This window comes from Pecten maximus, chromosome 7, assembly GCF_902652985.1.
Source record: "Pecten maximus chromosome 7, xPecMax1.1, whole genome shotgun sequence".
Taxonomy (NCBI): domain Eukaryota; kingdom Metazoa; phylum Mollusca; class Bivalvia; order Pectinida; family Pectinidae; genus Pecten; species Pecten maximus.
Window position 1 is genome coordinate 17020763 of NC_047021.1, and position 26548 is coordinate 17047310.

The 26548-nt window shown below is 36.3% G+C and overlaps 1 protein-coding gene across 2 annotated transcripts in view; it reads right to left on the bottom strand.

Annotated features, from left to right (window-relative positions):
• LOC117331769 (ribitol-5-phosphate xylosyltransferase 1-like) overlaps positions 1–26548 on the bottom strand; it is a 151426-nt gene that overhangs the window by 98107 nt on the left and 26771 nt on the right. For both annotated transcript variants that reach the window (XR_004533648.1, XM_033890647.1), the window contains exon 2: positions 25154–25354. Coding sequence is in view for 1 of the 2 variants with exons in the window: in XM_033890647.1 (XP_033746538.1) it covers positions 25154–25354 (201 nt within the window). In the remaining variant the exon portion in view is untranslated. The remainder of the gene's footprint in view (positions 1–25153; positions 25355–26548) is intronic.

Here is a 26548-nt window from a genome sequence, read left to right on the forward strand (position 1 = left end):
AACACCAAACCTCAAACTATCCTTCAGAAGAGGGCAGCAGCGATTTGACCCAGTCGATATCAAGTATGACAGCATCGGAAATCTTGTGATTGGTGACCGACAAGGTCACAGCCTCCATCTGTTCCTGATCAATGGTGAAGGACAGCTCACACATGTACTTCACACAGACAAACTGCCTACTCAGGCCATTGGCATTGACAGGAAGAATGTCCTGTGGGCAGCCTTCGGTGACTTCAATAACAAGCATATCAAAATTCTACAGTACTCAAAGTAGCTGTGGAGGATCATACCGATACTCAAATGAGTCTAAGAGACACTTAAATCAACTGTGACAGTTGTATTAGCACAACAGACTGATTTATTAACTGTTGATCAGGGATAAAAACAATCAACTCATATTTCCCTTAATATTTTATTTTTTAACTGATTAATTTACCATATTTTTCATTTCAATGATACATTATGTATTTTGAAGACATCCAATTATTGATTAATCGGTATTTTCCAAATATTTCAAAAACTCATATTTTCAACATCTGAGAATTTAATTTCAATGATACTGTCAACATATTCAAGAATTAATTGGATATTATAATTCAGCTAATTTAAAAAGCCCATTACTTTGTTTATCTTTTAGATGATTAAAAAAACACATTGCTTTTAAACATCTACATGTATATCATAAATCACTGATAGAAATACACCCAAATGATTACTGTATCTCTCTTTGTTTCACATTCTCAGGATCCAACTTGGTCATTTTGAGCAACTTGGTCACAAAACCAATTCCTTATTTTTTTTAGGATTATTTGAAAAACATATCTGTTTTATACAATTTAAAAAATAATCTCCTTCATTAATTTTTAACTGTTTGAAGTAACAATGCAATTACATATATATATTATATCAATAAATATCACCCAAATGAGAAAGACTGTGCTATAGAGTAAACAGGTTGGTAGGTCAGCTATGATAACTGTCTGACCAACGTGTCCAGCCCTATCACCATACTGACCAGTGGGAAAAGTATGAATTAAATGCATAATAAAGGTATCATCTTGCTTTCTGTCTGTGACTGGAAATAAAATGAATTCTGACGTCTGTGACAGTTATCTATTTTTGATGGTGTCTACTTCTCCATCCAGATAGACAAAGTGACAGAATTTAACTCCCCTGGAATTCTGCTGATATAAAAGGCAGAACTGTTTCCCACAGGAGACATATACATGGTAAAATGTTCAATGTAACCAAGGCTAAAGTCAGAGTGGGCTTGTTGAACATTTCTATACCAACATGGTGATCTTTATTGAACATTTCTATACCAGCATAGGTGACTCCTTGTTGAACATTTCTATACCAGCATAGGTGACTCCTTGTTGAACATTTCTATACCAACATGGGTGATCTTTATTGAACATTTCTATACCAACATGGGTGACTCCTTGTTGAACATTTCTATACCAGCATAGGTGACTCCTTGTTGAACATTTCTATACCAACATGGATGACTCCTTGTTGAACATTTCTATACCAGCATAGGTGACTTCTTGTTGAACATTTCTATACCAGCATGCATGGGTGACTCCTTGTTGAACATTTCTATACCAGCATGGATGACTCCTTGTTGAACATTTCTATACGAGCAAGTGTGACTCCTTCTTGAACATTTCTATACCAGCAAGTGTGACTTCTTGTTGAACATTTCTATTGGGCGTTATTCCATGACACAGCCTGATAGAGTGGGCATTATTCCATGACACAGCCTGATAGAGTGGGCGTTATTCCATGACACAGCCTGATAGAGTGGGCATTATTCCATGACACAGCCTGATAGAGTGGGCGTTATTCCATGACACAGCCTGATAGAGTGGGCGTTATTCCATGACACAGCCTGATAGAGTGGGCATTATTCCATGACACAGCCTGATAGAGTGGGCTTTATTCCATGACACTGCCTGATAGAGTGAGTGTTATTCCACGACACAGCCTGATAGAGTGGGCGTTATTCCATGACACAGCCTGATAGAGTGGGCGTTATTCCATGACACAGCCTGATAGAGTGGGCGTTATTCCATGACACAGCCTGATAGAGTGGGCGTTATTCCATGACACAGCCTGATAGAGTGGGTGTTATTCCATGACACAGCCTGATAGAGTGGGCATTATTCCATGACACAGCCTGATAGAGTGGGCGTTATTCCATGACACAGCCTGATAGAGTGGGTGTTATTCCATGACACAGCCTGATAGAGTGGGCATTATTCCATGACACAGCCTGATAGAGTGGGCGTTATTCCATGACACAGCCCGATAGAGTGGGTGTTATTCCATGACACAGCCCGATAGAGTGGGCGTTATTCCCAGGCACAGCCCGATAGAGTGGGCGTTATTCCATGACACAGCCTGATAGAGTGGGTGTTATTCCATGACACAGCCCGATAGAGTGGGCGTTATTCCATGACACAGCCTGATAGAGTGGGCGTTATTCCATGACACAGCCTGATAGAGTGGGTGTTATTCCATGACACAGCCTGATAGAGTGGGCGTTATTCCATGACACAGCCTGATAGAGTGGGCGTTATTCCATGACACAGCCCGATAGAGTGGGTGTTATTCCATGACACAGCCTGATAGAGTGGACGTTATTCCCAGGCACAGCCCGATAGAGTGGGCGTTATTCCATGACACAGCCCGATAGAGTGGGCGTTATTCCATGACACAGCCTGATAGAGTGGGCGTTATTCCATGACACAGCCTGATAGGGTGGGCGTTATTCCATGACACAGCCCGATAGAGTGGGCATTATTCCATGACACAGCCTGATAGAGTGGGCGTTATTCTATGACACAGCCTGATGGAGTGGGCGTTATTCCATGACACAGCCTGATAGAGTGGGCGTTATTCTATGACACAGCCTGATAGAGTGGGCGTTATTCCATGACACAGCCTGATAGAGTGGGCACTATTCCATGACACAGCCTGATGGAGTGGGTGTTATTCCATGACACAGCCTGATAGAGTGGGCGTTATTCCATGACACAGCCTGATAGAGTGGGCGTTATTCCATGACACAGCCCGATAGAGTGGGCATTATTCCATGACACAGCCTGATAGAGTGGGCGTTATTCCATGAAACAGCCTGATAGAGTGGGCTTTATTCCATGACACAGCCTGATAGAGCGGGCGTTATTCCATGACACAGCCCGATAGAGTGGGCGTTATTCCATGACACAGCCTGATAGAGCGGGCGTTATTCCATGACACAGCCCGATAGAGTGGGCATTATTCCATGACACAGCCTGATAGAGTGGGCGTTATTCCATGACACAGCCCGATAGAGTGGGCGTTATTCCATGACACAGCCTGATAGAGTGGACGTTATTCCCAGGCACAGCCCGATAGAGTGGGCGTTATTCCATGACGCAGCCCGATAGAGTGTGCGTTATTCCATCACGCAGCCTGATAGAGTGGGCATTATTCCATGACACAGCCCGATAGCGTGGGCGTTATTCCCACAGTTATATTACTGGATGAATATGGTATTACAAAGAAAACAACAATATAAAAAGACAAATCCTCGATTCTGTAAAAACCTTTTCTAATTTAAGACCCCAAAAGGACTGTTATAAAAAACGTAAATCATGTTTAAGAACTGAATGTTTCCTTGTATGAGATTTTGTGCTTTACAACTTTATAAAAAATATTCAAATTTCTACACAAAATCACAGTGCACGTCATTCAACTATGTTTGATGTTGTTCTGATCAAAGAACGATTGGAGCCAGATTGAAATAAGATTTGTCTAGAATGATATGTTTTGGACAACAATCCAACAAAAACTGTAGCTTTTGGCCTTAGATCTATAATAAAAGCAAATGTATTTCTAATAATTCATTCCGAGAACCAGAAGTTCCCGGTGTATGGAGTCACCTGATGTGTAGAGTCACCTGATGTGTGGGGTCACCTGATGTGTAGAGTCACCTGATGTGAGGGATAACCTGATGTGTAGAGTCACCTGATGTGTGGGGTCACCTGATGTATTGAGTCACCTGATGTATGAGTCACCGGATGTGGAGAGTCACCTGATGTGTAGAGTCACCTGATGTGTAGAGTCACCTGATGTATGGAGTCACCTGATGTGTAGAGTCACCTGATGTGTGGAGTCACCTAATGTGGAGAGTCACCTGATGTGTGGGGTCACCTGATGTATTGAGTCACCTGATGTATGAGTCACCTGATGTGGAGAGTCACCTGATGTATGGAGTCACCTGATGTGTAGAGTCACCTGATGTGTAGAGTCACCTGATGTGTGGGGTCACCTGATGTGTAGGGTCACCTGATGTATGGAGTCACCTGATGTGTAGAGTCACCTGATGTGTAGAGTCACCTGATGTGTGGGGTCACCTGATGTGTAGGGTCACCTGATGTGTAGAGTCACCTGATGTGTAGAGTCACCTGATGTGTAGAGTCACCTGATGTGTAGAGTCACCTGATGTATGGAGTCACCTGATGTGTAGAGTCACCTGATGTGTAGAGTCACCTGATGTGTAGAGTCACCTGATGTGTAGAGTCACCTGATGTGTAGAGTCACCTGATGTATGGAGTCACCTGATGTGTAGAGTCACCTGATGTGTGGGGTCACCTGATGTGTAGAGTCACCTGATGTGTGGAGTCACCTGATGTATGGAGTCACCTGATGTGTAGAGTCACCTGATCTGCTCGGTCATCTGATGTATGAGGTTACCTGATTTATAGAGTCACCTGATCTGTTGGGTCATCTGATGTATGGAGTCACCTAATGTGTAGAGTCACCTAATGTGTGGAGTCACCTGATGTGTAGAGTCACCTGATGTGTAGAGTCACTGTAACCCTGGTAAATACTAGCCGCAATATATCGCTCGGCTAGAGAGATCTTCTCTTTAGCTCGATCGGTTGAGCGTAAGACTAGTAAGCCAGAGGTCCCGGGTTCGATCCCTAGCGGAGGCAGTGATTTAAATTTTAATTAATCATGCGCTCTGTTACATTGGCGCCCATGTAGGGACCCGGGGAAAATACTCAGGATTGCTCCACAAGCATCGCTGTTACTCCTGGAAACTCGAGGACGAGTTCTTTCCTGGAGGGGGGAGTATGTAACCCTGGTAAATACTAGCCGCAATATATCGCTCGGCTAGAGAGATCTTCTCTTTAGCTCGATCGGTTGAGCGTAAGACTAGTAAGCCAGAGGTCCCGGGTTCGATCCCTAGCGGAGGCAGTGATTTAAATTTTAATTAATCATGCGCTCTGTTACATCACCTGATGTATGGGGTCATCTGATGTGTAGAGTCACCTGATGTATGGAGTCACCTGATGTGTAGAGTCACCTGATGTGTAGAGTCACCTGATGTGTAGAGTCACCTGATGTGTAGAGTCACCTAATGTGTGGAGTCACCTTATGTGTAGAGTCACCTGATGTGTGGAGTCACCTGATGTATGGAGTCACCTGATGTGTAGAGTCACCTAATGTGTGGAGTCACCTGATGTGAAGAGTCACCTGATGTATGGAGTCACCTGATGTGTAGAGTCACCTGATGTGTAGAGTCACCTGATGTGTAGAGTCACCTAATGTGTGGAGTCACCTTATGTGTAGAGTCACCTGATGTGTAGAGTCACCTGATGTATGGGGTCATCTGATGTATGAGGTCACCTGAATTTTCTTTTGTGGTTCCTGAATGCTGTACACATTTATATCTGGACTGAAAAGAGTTGATGTGTTTCATACATGTTTATAAAATAAATAAGGCTTGTTATTTCCTCTATGTAATGTGAACTGAACAGAAACGTCCATGTGTTGTCCATTTATTCCCTCAATTTCCTCTGTAACCTCCATCAATGTGCTCTCTATCCAATGAATGTTGCCCAAAATATAGCCTTGTATCATCCTTCATGATATCTTAAAACAACAGTACATTGATGACATTGAACATAAAATGTCTTAATGAAATCAACAACCAGGAAGCCTGCCAGGGACCTTAAGATTGTAAGATTAATTTTACCTTAATTAAGCCACTGCACTGAAGTGCTTGGAATTAAATGTTAAATGTAAGACCAAAAAAAATAACAGGTTTAGATCTCAAGCAAAACAAATGGCAATGGTTAGGAACTCTCCTAATTGATGCATCGGTATTTCTGTATCAGATTTGTCAGACGGGTTACTCGGTGTACGCGGTGACAAGGTCACATTGGTTTAGATTACAAGGTATTTTGAGGACATTTCATAATGACACCTGGCCCCAGTTTCATCAATGTTCCTTATAACTTAAAGAACATAACTGAACTGTAATATTTCCAATATTAGGAGGAAAAACGCTTAGTTAAGAAATTTCTTTAAGCTCTGCAATGCTTTGCTTCCTTCACAAAATTTTAATTTAGGAATTACTGGAGCTTAATTACAGACCAAAAAATTACAAAAGTTTAATAAACAAGGAATGGAGGACAAAACAATCATTTAAGGAAACCTGCAACATAAATTGACAATATGAAACTTTGTTTTTTTACAATTTATAAATTTTCAACATTATTTAATCTGAGTTATCTCCCCTGTAATGGGACATTGAAAATGAGTACATGTATTACTGTTTGTACGATATGTCAGTTCCCTAATCAATCACAGGTAAAATACCAAAACCTTTCAATTCATGTTTTCAGTAACAAAAAGACATATTGATAGAATCTTTCACCCCTTTGGGGTGAGAAAGGGGGATTGAATCTGACCCCATGGGTTCAGATCCAGCGTCTCACTCCCAAGGCGGTGAATGATTATCTTTATATCTACCTAATATTGATGCTACATCAATCCAAGATAATGTTGAGGTGATATATGTGACTGAACGGTCGACTTGACATCATTGTGTTATTGCCTCGATGTCCAACAATTGTTGAGAACACGTAAAGAGCATCGATGTACAGCAAAGAGCATGTACATGTAGCTGATCTCAACCACAAAACCCCTATGTCCTGGGTTAGAGAAAAGTTAAACTCCAACAAAAATTATTCATGCATTCAACAATTGTTGGTAGATTTAAAATTGACTGTTTCCTTTGCAAGACTGTGTATGTTTACTTGTATACAGTTGTCTAGTGTTTAATGACATACTGACCTTCAGTAAAACTAAACAACATCATCCAAGGTCTAATGCATAAGAACAGCAGTAAACCTTATAGGCTGACAATATTAGATTGTCTGTATAAACCCCTGCCCATATATTTACAGGTTTTACAAGGTTATCCAATCATTTAAATGACAAACATGCATGCTATACTGATATTGAAATACGAACATCAATGTTATTAAAACCACCTGATTAAAATCAGGACCAATTGGTTCTACAAAATCATACTCTGGAGATCAAATTTCTAACAAAATCTCAGTCACTTTAAAAAAGTAATGTCATGTTTATTTGAAGATAAAATATCACTATTTGATATACGCCGGTTGGAGTGGAAAATTGCTTCACACCAATGAGTTCACAAGGAAGCTCAAAATGTTTTTTCATGTTGGAATCAATTGGCACTTCCTAGAAATGATTAAAGTATGTGTGAAATAAATTTTATATCAGTATAGACCGATCAGGTATCAGATTTTTACATTCCATTTCACATAATAAAATTTGGAATAGAATCTCCATTAAATGATATAGGATCATGTTAATGTGCAAAGCAAGCAATAAACGAATGTCACCAGTTGAAACAGAACTGCTGCAAACGTCAGAATGAAATTGGAGATTTCCTATCATTATTTCGAAATTCAAATTACTTGAGAGCAACCTGTAGCTAGTAATCTGATTGGTTGGATAGATTTCAGAAGTACACCCTTCCGTGTTATGGGATACATTAAGAATATAACATCAGGCCAACCTAGAGAATCAGAAACATTATTCCTGTAGCAATTATGTCTGTATCATAATGTATACATCAGGGAAAGTAAAATCAGACTTTACCTGTAGAATATTAGAAAATTAAAATCAGATTTGAATTTAATAACATTACATGTAATAGCACAAATATAATTAAGTCTGCATTAAATATCTATATACATGTAGTACAATATTTTGCACACTATGTGGGTTGAAAGAGACATTTTAACACACACTTTTTTTAATACTGTAGAATTTTACAAGAGGCCAACAGGCCTGTATCATTCACCTGACTCTAAGTAACTTTGAAGTTGATCTAGGTGATTTTTGCAGATACTATGCTGATAACCACTTTATTCAAATATCTGAGTAAACTAGGTTTATTCATTTCAATTAATGTTCTAGTCTTTCATTCCAACATACTTAAATAACTAATATCAGGTCTCGGAGTCTCTCGGCTATCGACAAGTCATGATCATTGCTAAAAAATTTAAACCTATTTGACCCATATGACCTCTAATGTAGGTCAAGGTCATTCATTTGCACAAACTTGGTAGCCCTTCACCCATGCATGCTAAAGGGTCTACTATCGAGTTCCTGGTTATTGAGATGAAGCTGTTAAAAGGAAAACGTTGATGTACGCAGGACAGGACGACGGATGACAGACGACGCACCATGGCATTAGCTCACTTGCTCTTCAGGCAGCTGGGAAGCTAATAATTACTGCCATTGAACCCTATGAGATGATGAAATGAAGTATAACACTATTAATGAAACAGTATATCAATAGAACATTATCCAATATGAATAAACTGCGGCTGACCTTACCAGACCTATAACTGTTATACTATAATGACGTGACCTTACCAGACCTTTATACCGTTATAATGACGTGACCTTACCAGACCTTTATACTGTTATAATGACGTGACCTTACCAGACCTATAACTGTTATACTATAATGACGTGACCTTACCTGACCTTTATACTGTTATAATGACGTGACCTTACCAGACCTTTATACTGTTATAATGACATGACCTTACCTGACCTTTATACTGTTATAATGACGTGACCTTACCAGACCTTTATACTGTTATAATGACGTGACCTTACCTGACCTTTATACTGTTATAATGATGTGACCTTACCAGACCTTTATACTGTTATAATGATGTGACCTTACCAGACCTTTATACTGTTATAATGACGTGACCTTACCAGACCTTTATACTGTTATAATGACGTGACCTTACCAGACCTATAACTGTTATAATGACGTGACCTTACCAGACCTATAACTGTTATACATGTAATGATGTGACCTTACCAGACCTATAACTGTTATAATGACGTGACCTTACCAGACCTATAACTGTTATAATGACATGACCTTACCAGACCTTTATACTGTTATAATGACGTGACCTTACCTGACCTTTATACTGTTATAATGACGTGACCTTACCAGACCTTTATACTGTTATAATGACGTGACCTTACCAGACCTATAACTGTTATAATGACGTGACCTTACCAGACCTTTATACTGTTATAATGACGTGACCTTACCAGACCTATAACTGTTATAATGACGTGACCTTACCAGACCTATAACTGTTATAATGTCGTGACCTTACCAGACCTTTATACTGTTATAATGACGTGACCTTATCAGACCTATAACTGTTATAATGACGTGACCTTACCAGACCTATAACTGTTATAATGACGTGACCTTACCAGACCTATAACTGTTATAATGACGTGACCTTACCAGACCTTCAGTTGATACTGCTACCAGACTTTCATGTTAGGTCGACATTACCAGATCTTTGTAATATATAGATATAGTTTTATAACCAAATTTGGGTCCATTACTAAGCGAACATCCATTTGCCAAATCAACTTGTCTGAGTAGAATGTTACCAAACTGTGATACAAATAAGGGTTGGCATTATGACATCATATCAGATTAAGTGTGATGGCTCACATAGTAATTTGACAGCTTGCCGTTAGTATACTGCGTACTGACATCGGTATATGGCCAATAACGCCCCTTCACATCACCACTACTCCGTCTAATGAGCTTTCTGTGTATGAGGAATAAATAACCATAATCGACAAAAAGGATCTATTTAAAAAAACTTCCAGCTTCATACGTAAATTTCAGTAACATAATTCTAAATAATTCCATTTAATGCCCATCAGTGAAGCTTCAAATCACACTGCAGCACAGACAGAGGATTTGGGGGGAATTATGCAATTCATTGCTAAACTGTCAGACCATGCATTGATCTAGCCTGGTCAATTCTTCAAATTATCTCCAAATGGCGAGAACTGTCCACATGAGCGAGTACACAGGGCAGTCTTTAGTCACCTCACAGAGATTTTACATACAGTGATCCATTCCCTACAGAGTCATATCTGTCTCCCACTTTATACTGCCTTATCAAGCTTAATACAATGTATGGTTAAAACTTAACTTAAAGCTTATCAGTAAGTCATATTAAGTGTAATCTTTATCAGTAAGTCATATTAAGTGTAATATTGATCAGTAAGTCATATTAAGTGTAATATTGGTCAGTAAGTCATATTAAGTGTAATATTTATCAGTAAGTCATATTAAGTGTAATATTTATCAGTAAGTCATATTAAGTGTAATCTTTATCAGTAAGTCATATTAAGTGTAATCTTTATCAGTAAGTCATATTAAGTGTAATCTTTATCAGTAAGTCATATATTAAGTGTAATCTTTATCAGTAAGTCATATTAAATGTAATCTTTATCAGTAAGACATATTAAGTGTAATCTTTATCAGTAAGTCATATTAAGTGTAATCTTTATCAGTAAGTCATATTGAGTGTAATCTTTATCAGTGAGACATATTAAGTGTAATATTTATCAGTAAGTCATATTAAGTGTATCTTTATCAGTGAGTCATATTAAGTGTATCTTTATCAGTGAGTCATATTAAGTGTAATCTTTATCAGTGAGTCATATTAAGTGTAATCTTTATCAGTAAGTCATATTAAGTGTAATATTTATCAGTAAGTCATATTGCGTGTACTCTTTATCAGTAAGTCATATATATTAAGTGTAATCTTCATCAGTGAGTCATATTAAGTGTAAACTTGATCAGTGAGTCATAATAAGTGTAATCTTGATCAGTAAGTCATATTAAGTGTATCTTATCAGTAAGTCATATTAATTGTAATATTGATCAGTAAGTCATATTAAGTGTAATATTTATCAGTAAGTCATATTAAGTGTAATATTTATCAGTAAGTCATATTAAGTGTAATCTTTATCAGTAAGTCATATTAAGTGTAATCTTTATCAGTAAGTCATATTAAATGTAATCTTTATCAGTAAGACATATTAAGTGTAATCTTTATCAGTAAGTCATATTAAGTGTAATCTTTATCAGTAAGTCATATTGAGTGTAATCTTTATCAGTGAGACATATTAAGTGTAATCTTGATCAGTGAGACATATTGAGTGTAATATTTATCAGTAAGTCATATATATTAAGTGTACTCTTTATTAGTAAGTCATATTAAGTGTAAACTTGATCAGTGAGTCATAATAAGTGCAATCTTGATCAGTAAGTCATATTAAGTGTATCTTATCAGTAAGTCATATTAATTGTAATATTGATCAGTAAGTCATATTAAGTGTAATATCTATCAGTAAGTCATATTAAGTGTAATATTTATCAGTAAGTCATATATATTAAGTGTAATCTTTATCAGTAAGTCATATAAAGTGTAATCTTTATCAGTAAGTCATATTAAGTGTAATCTTTATCAGTAAGTCATATTGAGTGTAATCTTTATCAGTGAGTCATATTAAGTGTAATATGTATCAGTAAGTCATATTGAGTGTAATCTTTATCAGTAAGTCATATATATATATATTAAGTGTAATCTTGATCAGTGAGTCATATTAAGTGTAATCTTGATCAGTGAGTCATAATAAGTGTAATCTTGATCAGTAAGTCATATTAAGTGTAATCTTGATCAGTGAGTCATAATAAGTGTAATCTTGATCAGTAAGTCATAATAAGTGTAATCTTGATCAGTAAGTCATATTAAGTGTAATCTTGATCAATAAGTCATATTAAGTGTAATCTTTATCAGTAAGTCATATTAAGTGTATCTTATCAGTAAGTCATATTAAGTGTAATCTTTATCAGTAAGTCATATATTAAGTGTAATCTTTATCAGTAAGTCATATTAAGTGTAATCTTTATCAGTAAGTCATATTAAGTGTAATCTTTATCAGTAAGTCATATTAAGTGTAATCTTTATCAGTAAGTCATATTAAGTGTATCTTTATCAGTAAGTCATATTACGTGTATCTTTAAATATATCAGTAAGTTTTAATTTAAGATTTTTCTCATTTGGAAGTCAACTACAGCGAAAAACCTTTAGTGGCACTAAGTAAAATATTGCTGTCTTATCAGAAGAATTACCTATTCCTTTCCTATTGAAAATGTCACGTTAATGCTTTGTCCTATTTTATGAGTAGAAGTAACCAGAGATTATACTCATAACATCACTTAACACTGTTGCAGTCCTGGGTTGGTTGTCTTGTAGTCTTTCAATCCTAATTAATTATGCAGAGCCAGCTACGGGGGGAAATATTGTTTCAATGAAAATCTATACCTCCCGCCCCAGAATTAAATACATTACCAAATGTACAGTACACACAATTTAGCTATAATTTCTGCCTCAACACAAGAATGATTGTAAACCATCCCAAACTGTCAATACTTTTTGATCTGGATCCACAATTTATACCCTATTTTGGACCAAAGTTTGCACAAAATCTATATAGCTAATGCCATATTTAGCAAATTTAGAAAGAAAAAGAAGGAAAGGAAACCAATCATAATTAAACACTATACAAACACAAATGATGGATGTGTACCTGTTTATTACAAGGATCATTTATTTTCTAATATAGGAGACCAATACAACAAGCCAACATCATCTCATTTTGACAGGCAATCAATGACTCTCGATCATTTTCTAAGGAAAGTTTGACAATTGCAGTTTAAGCACTACATGCATAAAAGTAGAGAGAGAAAATATGCTGATAATGCATGCCTGGAAGAAAATGATGGGGGGGTGGCTGTACCCTCCTGTACTCCAGTGACATGTCTGTATGGTGAATCATAATGATTTTATCCCTACCAGCAGGACAAATGTACAAGTAAGGAAATTAAAGACCTTAACAAGGTATTAATGACCAATTGTGTTGCTGGTCAGTTTGACAATCGGTCACTCTTACTGACCAATGCACAGTATCAGGTCAGCCATGTATATGTAGGGTGCGACCATTACTGGAGACATGGCTTGTCCTTAGGTTGACCCCAGAGATCTGACAGTACACCTGCATCACTTATTAGCCACAGTTTAAGGATCCTGACCAGTCCTTTGACCAGTCCTTTGACCAGCCCTTTGTTGTAAATGTTTTGTTAAGGAAGTCCTAAAAGAAAAATCAATGAAATTTTATCACCAAAACTGTCGAAACATTAAGACAATTTATGCCATCTTTTATTTGTATCTCAGCTGCACAAACAGATTCTTGTGTCCCTAATTTGCAGATTTAAGCACCATGGGAAAAAATTCTAAATTTTCATGCTCTATAATTTTCTCTGATTAAAACTATTTTCTATCATTAAATCTAAAACAAACTTCCAGCAAATGGTTTGAAAATCATTATTAGTTAAAATGTTTATAGACTCAAATCAAAGTTTTAGTGAATGTTGATTAGGTATAAACAGTAGAGCCGTTCTAATGTATGTTTAAATGTATCTGTTATACCATATAAATATCACAGAGAATTTAAACTAAGTGATATGAGACAGACACTAGGTTTTTTATTCATTATAACAAACTCACCCTCAATGCAGCTGTGTTGGGTGTTTCTCAATTATCCAATTACTCGCTTCCTAAAACTGTAATTCCAAAAATTCTTTAGAGCTTAATGTTAAAAGACCTCAATTATCCTTTGAAACCTATTAATTTTTTTAATTTTTTATTGAAAGAAAGAAATCCATATAATTATGTTTACAAACTTGAGCTGAGTTAAGGCGGAAATGTGACAGGCTAAATTTCCGTATGACGGATGTACACCAGTTGACTGTCAGTTTGCAGTGATATTGCACTCAGCAGAATGTAAACCTTTAAGTCTGGTTTTCTCCAGGCCATAAATTAGAGAAGTGAGATGGATACTGCAAATTGTTTGCCAAACAACTTGTTAAAATAAGTGTTAAAAAGTGCTGCAATAGATCTGCTAATTAAGGTGTCCAGACACTTTATCACAAGCTCTCCATCTCTAGGTCATCAGTTCGAGTCCGCGCGTGGGGCATTAATTGTAGGTCAGTGGTTTTTCTCCGGGTACTCTGACTTTCCTCTACCTCCAAAACCTGGCACATCCTTAAATTACCCTGGCTGTTAAATAAATATAATTGGACGTTAAATAAAATAAACCAAGCTACCAAAATGTTCTTGATGGATGTAAAGTGTTCATCTATTTATTTATTTATTTATTTATTATTTATTTATTTATTTATTTATTTATTTATGTGTGTAATTGGTTATTTCTTTTGTGATTCAATAATTATAATATATAATTATGTTCTACATAAAAGGGATGGGGACAGTCTTATAGTTTAGGAATCTCATAGCATTTCATTTACACAATGAACTTTATAACCTCTTGACCCTAATTATGTAACTACATGTATCTCATCTTTCCATTTGTACATTTTTATCAGTATATATATATATATATAGTCACAGAAACACATTAAATTGTCATAGCTGCAGTATGAGGACTACACAGTACCATTCAGACTCTCATCAGCTGAACTCATGATCAGATACAATGTCAAATAGTTGTCAATGGCCAAAGTTTCAAGTCACAAGCACACTGCAGGTCTGACAAATAGGGCAAAATGAAAGTTGGTACCTATAATTAAGAAGCAAATTTTATGTAAGAAGGTAAAAATCACAGCTTATGACACAAAAACAAGAAAATAAAGGTGAACATACAGGGAACTAGAGATTCTTAGAAAAAGGAAATTTTAGCTTCAGCAAGTTAACACTAGGGACAGATTTTAAAGATACAAATGTATTTAAATATTCATTAATACATGTTATTCATCAATGTTTACAATCTATTATATATTGTGTCATTTTTACCATTAGATCAACTTTTATTAATATGGAGACAATGGTCATTTTCTTTAAGTGATATAGTTAAAATGTAATGCTTGCCCTGAAATGTCACAAGGAAATGACTCCCCTTAACCAAGAGGATTACAAATTGAACTGAATTTCCATATAGAGATACAAGAGGAAATTACATGTCTATACTGTATATATCACCCAATGTTCTCAATCATCTGTGACAACTTCGGAGTTACCCTGAAACTGTTAACCCTAATTAGATGGCAATGTCTCTGCATCTGAGAGGCAATCTCGAATAGTTATACAGTAGCAGTGTAATTGAAATCAGAAAATGGCTGTAAAAAGGGTTCCTAGCTAGCTATATAGCTAACTGACAATTCATGTTAACATACACAGGTATATAGCTAATCATTATGATATATTTTAATACTCAGCATCAATTAATGAAAACATTCAGACAACATTTGTTGAAAAAATTGTGAAGTGTTTCTTTTTTATATGTCACCTCATGAAATCAAAATAAAATTCTAATAATATAATTTTTTTCTGTTGTAAATTTTTTGGAGGTAAATAAGAATAGTAGATTAGAAACATTTTGAAATTGAGGTTATATTTTCAGATTGTGAAGCTTACATCCTAAATCCATTCTAAGGTAACCTTGGCCAGAACTGACACCTGTTGATATGAACGGTTTTGACAATATCAATTACTAATGTTTATGTGTTGATGCAGAAGAAAAAACTATCAAATTAAGTGGTTATCACAATACAATGAGTTCTTTATTGGCCTGCGGAGACACAGTTATCATTTTGAGGCAATGCACATGTACACGTGGAGGCACAGAGGTGAACGTCACACCAGGTTTAATTGTTCCTATCAAAATACCACCAGTGTAAAGTTCAGGGAGGGCAATACCGACAACCAAGGTTTGTCTGACAAGGACCATACCCAGTAAAAAGTCTGACAAGTATAATAAGGTCACACCCAAGTACATGAGTAGGTATAATAAATATGTAATGTATTTTTTTTGTAAAATTTAAACACATATATTTTATTACTATATTTTGTGTGAATTTGCATAAAACCAGTTCATCAAATGGACCAATTAAAACAAAACATCATCCATCTGACATACATTAAACCAGAGAACAAAGAGAACATATGTTATCAAACCAGAGCAGGCTGAACATCTAGGGACCCTCTCATAATACCTCAGGGACCGAATATCTATAAGGAACCCAACATACCTCGGGGAGAATCAGGGACCCCAAGCCCACCCCCATACCTCGTGAAGTATTAGGGACCCTGAGGCCCCTATATATACCTCGTGAAGTATTAGGGACCCTTAAAAGCCCACAATTACCTCGTGAAGTATTAGGGACCCTAACGCCCCCATACCTCGTGAAGTATTAGGGACCCTAACGCCCCCATACCTCCTAACGCCCCCATACCTCGTGAAGTATTAGGGACCCTTAAAGGCCCCCAATTACCTCAATGAAGTATCAGAGACCCTAAAGCCCCAATATCAAGTGGTTGTTACCCCCTTCCTCTCTACAAATCTCTATGTACCATATTTATTATATATACACATGTATTAAAAACCAAAAACCTTAACTTTTTTTATCGTAAACAACTCACTTGATTACATGAAACTTGATTATCATTTACTCACTTAATTATCAGACTTGATTATCACTTACTTACTTGATTACCAGACTTGATAATCACTTACTTGATTACCTGACTTTTTAATCACTTACTTACTTGATTATCAGACTTGATAATTACTTACTTGATTGCCAGACTTGATTATCACTAAATTACTCAATTGATTACCAAACTTGATTATCACTTACTTACTTGATTATCAGACTTGATAATCACTGACTTGATTACCTGACTTGACCATCATTTACTTACTTGATTATCAGACTTGATTATCACTTATTCACTTTATTACCTGACCTTTTTATCACTTACTTACTTGATTATCAGACTTGACTATCACTTACTGACTTGACTACCAGACTTTACTCTCACTGACACTTACTGACTTGACTACCAGACTTGACTATCACTTACTGACTTGACTACCAGACTTGATAATCACTTACTGACTTGACTAACAGACTTTACTCTCACTGACACTTACTGACTTGACTACCAGACTTTACTCTCACTGACACTTACTGACTTGACTACCAGACTTGATTATCACTTACTTACTTGACTACCAGACTTGATAATCACTTACTTACTTGACTACCAGACTTGATAATCACTCACTGACTTGATTACCAGACTTGATAATCACTCACTGACTTGATTACCAGACTTGACTATCACTTACTGACTTGACTACCAGACGTGACTCTCACCGACACTTACTGACTTGATTACCAGACTTGACTCTCACTAACACTTACTGACTTGACTACCAGACTTTACTCTCACTGACACTTACTGACTTGACTACCAGACTTGACTATCACTTACTGACTTGACTACCAGACTTGACTCTCACTGACACTTACTGACTTGACTACCAGACTTGACTATCACTTACTGACTTGACTACCAGACTTGACTCTCACTGACACTTACTGACTTGACTACCAGACTTGACTATCACTACAAAGTAATCTAGGACCATCTAAATAACGCTATTTACTATAAAACAGAAGGCAGGACTTTTTAGATACCGTATTTGACCTAATAAGGGTGCCTGCCCTAATAAGGGCGCCCCTACCTTTTTTCAAGGAAATAAATCTTTGACTGAGTGTCAAAATGGTGTTCAAAAGTAATAATTCATGTGAAATGTTTTGCTACTTTATGTGTTCAATTTTATTCAGCAAATCAAGTAATTCATAACTGGAACACAAGTTTTCGCCACATACAAATAATAACTTACTATCTTTATTTGAAGATAAAGTAAAAGACTTCATTCTTGTTGATAAAGTAACTTTTGTTCAGAACAGAAAGCTAGTAAAAGACATTGTAAATCAATTATTAGATCAAAGAAAACGATGTCTGATATGATCTGGGAAATCATCTGTGTCTATAAATAGAACACAAAAGAGTTCCATTTGAACATAAATGGTGGAACACACGTTCTCTGATCTAAAGATCAGCTGGCATGGTTTACAAGTTTACAGGAATATTCAAGTGATGTTTAAGCTTAATATATGATAATGAATAGATATCTTCATCTGGAATATTTTTATGACTGACTATTTTACCTTTTCCACAGCCTTGGGTATTCTGCTATAAGGTATAGTCTATTTCATAAAACTTCAGAATAACTAATCTAATAAGGATGCCCCCACTGTCAATTACTCGCGCCCTGCGCCCTTATTAGGTCAAATACGGTATATGAAATGGTTCAGAACATGTCTATGATCTATATCCAACTAATTCAACAATCTAATCCAAATCTGGGGAGTTGAAAACATACCATCAAGAATCTACTCAAAGCTATTGTAATATATACATATCACATCCTACAATAAACCTCGCTCTCTTACACAAAAATTCTTGAATCAACCTCGCCCTCCTAAAACACTTGTATTCTCAACATCTAACAGTGAATGATGATAGCAGCATTTGAGAGCTTTTCACCAATATAATGAAATATTTAGTATATGTTACAGCCTCAAATTTCTGTGAAGAAAAAACTATTAGCAATATAGCATTTATACCAAGTTTTTTTGTCCACTATCAAATGACACTTTGGAGCTATGGGGGCCAGCATCATAAATGGGAATGTGATTATCACTTTTTTCTTGATGTGACCTTTTAAAACTCTGCTCTTTCTAAGAAACCCTCCCAGAGGACAAAAAATGATGTTATTACTTTATGGTATATAGGCTTACAAACCAAAGGTCAGATGATCGAAACAAGTATTAAAACAAACATTGACAGGCCCCTGGGCCTAAACAGTCATCTGACAAAGACTTACAGCAGGGTACACACCCCAGGGTCAAACCAGTCTCATTTTATATAGATTATGATCATGACTGCTCTTCTCCGCTGATGTCTCAAGCCAAATTTGGTTGCCACTTATATAGAGGAGTAGCATTTAAGCAAACTTTCAGTTAAATTCCCCTTTTGGTGCCCCTCTCCTCTGTAGCCAGAAGACGAACCAGCCTATCCACATAGGATATGATTTCCCACTTTAATATGATGTTTCACACCAAATTCGATTATATTCCATTTAGACATTATAAGGAGGAGTAGGTGTGCATTTTCAATGAACATTTCAGCTAAGTTCCCTGTGTAGCTAGGGCCTTGCAAATTGTCCCTCAGTGTTCCAACCAGCCTCCTATGAATTATGACTGCCCTCCTCCAATGATGTTTCAGATCAAATTTGGTTGTAATCGATATCCATTACAGCATTAATTCAGTCACATTCCATTTTTTGGCCCTGGCCCTCTGTCCCCATGAGGAGTCGAACCATCTTCATTCATATATTTCAGACCAAATATGGTTGTTATCGATTAAGGCATTAAGGAAGACTGACTCAGTAGTGTTTTAAAGCAAAATTTCAGCCAAGTTCCCCTTTTGGGACTCCACCTCTCTGTCCCCAGGGTTAAACCCGCCTCATTTATATAAATCATGATTACCCTCCTACAATGATGTTTTAGACCATTTGGTTGAAATCCACCTTGGGCGTTATAGGAGAAGTAGCAATTTGAATGTATATGTTTATAATGCACTGTGCATGGGTGGACAGTACTAGTGCACAGTGCTTGATGCCAGATCTAGATGAAACACATAATGGCTACAGTAACTAGTTCATCCTGACCGATCAGATGTCTGTGTCTGCATGGACAAAGCATTAATAAGCTCACAGCCTGTTGCAGTTTATGGATATATTTAATTTACAATTAATGCCGGACAATCTCTTTATATTTTTACCAATTATTCTTAATATCAGACTCAGGGACCTACACTGAAATATATTTAACTTATTAGACAAGGATTACAGTTTTCTAATTAATTCCTAATATTGTCTTGCAAAATACATGGATATGTAATACTAACGAAATGTCCTTACTAAACTGCTAATGGACCATCTAGATCTATATATGTTAAACAAAAAATATTCAGCTCATGTACTTGGTACAGCAAAGAACTTAATACATGTACGTACAGCTACCATGTTGGAATTATAGTCGAAACATAAGAAAAATGAGATGAAATGATATACCTCATTCTCATCATTTCAAACATTCAGATGTCCTTAATATTATCATACAACTTGTATAAAACTCTAGTACAGATTAGGGAGAATGGAGTTGTCATCTTGTTTAGAATGATGAGATTCTTCAAAATACAACACCTTTTTGGAATACAAGATGTCTGTTTGATTTAGGTTCCTCTCTGACCTATATAACAGCTTTAAAACTCAATATTGTCTGAAATGTATTGAGACATGAACTATAAATGCATCAGAATATTTCATAAATATTGTGGGGCACTTTAATTGTCACTGAACTACTTTGTCAATTAGAACTAATGATTGCCTGGACCATTTAGGTACAACACGTTATGTCCAGTAACAATTGACCTATCACAATAATCGTCTTTTAATGTCTGGACCATTGGTGACTATGACCTGTTATCAGAAGACAAGCTTTTCTCTGACTTGGACTCAAATCATTTTACCGAGCGTCAAATCAGCTGATGTAGTATCAATCACTACACTTAACGTCGCTGTTAAACCAACCATCGAGGCCGAACAGCAGCCTGACAAAAACATTACGAAGAGCGATCGCCAATCACGCTGCAACACATGTTGATTAAAAGAGATTTTTATGTTTCGTTGATGATCACAGCAGAATCACTGGTGTATATTTATTTTCTTCAGAGGTATAACATCAAAGAAATTTGGGTCTGTAAATTACCACAGACAGTGATTAATTCAGAGGTGGACACTATATATGTTTTATTTAAAATCCTATAATCCACTGAGTATAGATCTAGACTGGTACATGTACAGGAGAAAATCGAAAAAACCTGTCTGGTTTATATCTACCGGTATATGGTTTTGTATCATCAATATCTAAATTGATTTCTATCCTTATGGTAAAAGAAAAAACAAAAGATTTGTATGATATACAATGTATATAGATAGGGACTTTGGGATATAACATTGATGGCTGACAATTGTCATGATAAAACAGGACATGAGATTATTCAATTCCCTAAATTTATCAATTAACTTAAATTACAACTGATTTTACCAAACTTTAGTCAGTCTATCAATAATGCCTTATGTTCATTATCTATAAACAATTTTTCACTGTTTGTGTGTCTGCATCTACCCAATCAGCATTGAATATTACACATACCTCTCGGTATATGGATACTGGAAATAATTCAAACTTCATTTCTTTCTCTGGCAAAATGAAAGAAAGCGTGTTACTGTAAATGAAAGGACTGATGTTGTGACATTCTTTATGAGGAACTAACATATTGGAATGTTGACAATGACTATGTATGGCTTTGTTTAACTGACAGAGAATGAAATGGAACAAACAGACCAAAACCAATGTGTGAGAGGACACTGAAACACCCATATATTTGCTTTTTACTTCTCTGTACAGACATTGTACATTATCACAGCTAAGTTTATTACTAGAAATGTTTGGCTATTTCTCCTCACAATTGGTCTTTATTTTCACAGACATTATGACTATTATAAATTCTGATTCACCAGACAATCATCATCAAATGTCAAGACAGCAGAATTTGTCTTTGACATATATATGTATATACCGATATCAGATACTGTCCAATTAAGTAATGATACCTGGCCATCTGACTAACTGGTGTATAAAATCAACATTATAAGGTGTCCATCAACCCTAAGTATACACTGACATAAAAACTCAATCTTTAGATAACATTATGTCTCAAATTTGAACCACACATCTTTGTAACTAACTGTACATAACTAATTTAAGGACCGATATTAAGTATATATATGTATCTATTAATTTGGTATTTAGACAGCTAGTTGTGTCTTTAATGCTGTTCAAATTAAAATCATGAAGTTTTAACATAGAAAACAGTTTCTATATAAAAACACTAACATACAAGTGACACCCTTATAACCATGTATACGTACTTGAATATCATAAAATAGATTATCTAGACCCCCTCCCTCCACCCCACCTTGACACTCTTTACACAACCTTTAATGGCCACCTAATATATAATCATAAGTCCGCCGAGGCCTATATTAATGAAGCATGAGTCACACCTTAAAGAACCTTTGGACCTCCCTTTCTGGGTTACACCCCTAGAACCTGTATTTAGACAGTGATAATGGTTAAATATTAGTAAGCAGGCTCACAAAGATACAATCGTACTCTGCAATGCATCAAAATTTGTCTTGTTTTCAAATGTATCGACTGCATTCACACTCTAATATCTGTAAGTAGATTTTTTCCAAGTTAATGTCTTGATGACAGATCTTATAAAGGTTAAAGCTAAGAATCTATGTGGAGGCTCAAAACAGAATGTCAACACAAGGTCAAACTGTTGTACCAGCATCAAAGCCGTAAATCAACCAGCAACGTAATTACACAAAGTCATTGTTGTGAGTTCTGGTGGTTCCTCAACATCTTGTTTTGCATCTTGTCAGTCATTAGTTCCTATTGATGAATCCAATATACTGTAGTAGTATATTTTATCACAGATAGAGCCTCTACCAAGGGGAAGGTGTAAGCCACTATGAGGGGGATGTGTAGCCACTACATATATACTAGCTATATAATAGGGGATGTAGAATTCAGAACAAATAACTCAAAAAATCAAAAAAACACTCAGAAGTCATAAAAGTTAAAAACCACAAAAATCATAGAAATTCTGTCATGTTTAGTAAAAACCATATAATCATGAATTTCAGAAGTCTTGTATGTACGCAGTAAAAACCACTAAATCATAGAAATTCAGACCGACATAATATCAGGTAAATCACCAATTTCCATGAACTTGTTTTAATTATAGCCGAAACACTTCAACAATGCTCTTCAATGAATGTGACCATTGAATGAATCGCCATGTTCTTAATATGTTCTTGTATAAATTTCAGAACATTTTAAGAACAGTTCAAGAACTGAAATATGTTCTTGAAATGTTCTTGATGTGTTCTTCAATGTTTTTTTCAATATTTCCAACTGAACAATTGGTTCAAGAATTGTTCTTGAACATATTAGTTCAAGAACTGTTCTTGAAAAATAGTTCAAGAATTGTTCTTGAACATTAAGTTCAAGAAAAATTAGTTCAAGAACTGATGTTCCATTTAACGTTCAAGAACTGTTCCTGAGCATTTCAATAACTATTCAGGAACAGTTCAAGAACAGTACTTGAAGAAAGATTCCAGAACAGTTCAAGAATATTTTTTTAACTGTTCTTGAAATTTTCACTGGGGACCTCGTGTATACATGTACATATACTAGTATATCCACGGCAGATCCGTCTGGATTGCTACATATACTAGTATATCCACGGCAGATCCGTCTGGATTGCTACATATACTAGTATATCCACGGCAGATCCGTCTGGATTGCTACATATACTAGTATATCCACGGCAGATCCGTCTGGATTGCTACATATACTAGTATATCCACGGCAGATCCGTCTGGATTGCTACATATACTAGTATATCCACGGCAGATCCGTCTGGATTGCTACATATACTAGTATATCCACGGCAGATCCGTCTGGATTGCTACATATACTAGTATATCCACGGCAGATCCGTCTGTCTGGATTGCTACATATACTAGTATATCCACGGCAGATCCGTCTGGATTGCTACATATACTAGTATATCCACGGCAGATCCGTCTGGATTGCTACATATACTAGTATATCCACGGCAGATCCGTCTGGATTGCTACATATACTAGTATATCCACGGCAGATCCGTCTGGATTGCTACATATACTAGTATATCCACGGCAGATCCGTCTGGATTGCTACATATACTAGTATATCCACGGCAGATCCGTCTGGATTGCTACATATACTAGTATATCCACGGCAGATCCGTCTGGATTGCTACATATACTAGTATATCCACGGCAGATCCGTCTGGATTGCTACATATACTAGTATATCCACGGCAGATCCGTCTGGATTGCTACATATACTAGTATATCCACGGCAGATCCGTCTGGATTGCTACATATACTAGTATATCCACGGCAGATCCGTCTGGATTGCTACATATACTAGTATATCCACGGCAGATCCGTCTGGATTGCTACATATACTAGTATATCCACGGCAGATCCGTCTGGATTGCTACATATACTAGTATATCCACGGCAGATCCGTCTGGATTGCTACATATACTAGTATATCCACGGCAGATCCGTCTGGATTGCTACATATACTAGTATATCCACGGCAGATCCGTCTGGATTGCTACATATACTAGTATATCCACGGCAGATCCGTCTGGATTGCTACAACTCTCTATACCTACTGGAATGTTGTGTGTCTCCACCCCCTGTATTGATTTGTTTTAATTAGTTTATTTTTGTTTGAAGACATCTGCCATACTCACTTCCATTGGGTATATATATATATGTCGGACATGCTATTTTGTCTGGTCATTATATGACAGACTTTTGTCTATATCTCTGGGCAGAACTGTCCATAATTTATTGCTGTCTACCCTTACCAATTTCCAGTAGCAATTCAGTAGGGTATCAGTAGTTTAGCAGTAGGATTTTGCACTAGCATTGTAGTACTTGGGAAGTAGTATGCCAAATTTATTTTCCCCTCATCTACATACAAATACTGTTAGTTGAAGAATTCTAAAAAGAATTCAACAAGCAATCTTCTCACTACAAAGAAAATCAATCTCACCATATAATGTTCAGCAACACTTTGTTAAAAATGCATTCATGATAAACTTCTGCACTACAAATAATGGTAGCTGTGTCTATTGCACAGTTGTGAAAGAACAATGAGGAAGTGTCTTAGGGTTGTCTGTGGGCTGTGATTGAAGCTTTAAAAACAGGAAATAGCACCTACCTATGGCAGCCTTCCCCCAAATTTCAACAACAAAGTCTGTGGAAGTCGAGACATTGGGGCGTCCAACATCAGGTTCCTTGTAACTCTTGTAGTTTGTTTTTGACTCCTGTGGGACGTGTGCTTGCTGTTTTTGAGCTCTTCCATCCTCCTTCTCAAACTCTTCCCCCCAAGGATTCCAATCTGTATCATCGTCAGTGAATGCTGAAATGGAAATTTACATACAACTGATCATTTTTCCTTATGTGAATTATTAAGTAATAATATCATGTCAATATCTCATATCTTAAGATATTATTTGGAATATATTCATCATTTCAGAAAATCCAAATCACTTGAAACTGGCATGGTATCTGCAAACAAGTGTTTATAGTAAAAATATTGAGCAAGTAATAACTTCGTATACATAAAATTGTCTCAGTCGTTTAAATTTGGTAAAATGCTGTGTGGTGTATAGTGTGGCAGGTTGAGCTATAGATCCTAGGGGATTTTGACCAGCACCATGCTGTGTGAGAGCCCTCCTGTGGGAGGACAACACTATTGTTCAGGGAGATGAACCCAGGGCTCCCCAACCCTGGCAACTCCTACCAATTAAGGATGTGTGTATACAATTATTGCTTTGCCATAATTTTATACACACATTAAAAGTTTTTCCTGCTGGGGGAATAAAATATTTGTACCATCAAAAAAAAAACGAAAAAAACACCATTGTATGATCTTAATTGGTGTCAATATAAAGGTTTGACTTTTTTTATATACAGTATATAATTTGTTTGTGCTTGTTTACCTACTCTATTGACAAGGTTACATTGACATGAATATGATGGTTTAGCTTTGTTCGGTGTATTGTAAGCTATATAAATAAAGAGCAGCTTAAAATGAAGGATATCTAAACGTACAAAATTTCTTAAGACTTAAAAAGTAAATACATGTATGTGCAATCACTCTCACGGAAATTTCAAATAGTCAGCAAGAATGGTATGAAAGAAAGGCATGTAATCAGCCAATAACTAAGTTTCCATCGGATATTCACATGTAATGGTTCTGATACCCTTGTGATACCTGTCGGCGAAGGGATGATGCTCGCAATATAAGTACAGAATAACATCCTCGCTCTAGACCGACCGACTTTATTATTATCATTAATGATTCAATTTTCCTGAAACTCCAGTACACTTACTCAGTACAACCATCATCTCATGGACAAGTTTGGGTTTCAACCACCTTAGGTTAAAATTGAGGTCAGTGTTCCTATAGATTTTCAATATTCCCCCTCTTCATATACACGTGATCAATAATCCATTAGTACATATATATATAATGAAACTTCACATACTCACAGCCATATATCTTGTACAAGTCTTCATTTAACCTCCAGCTCAAGTGGATAAAAAGTTA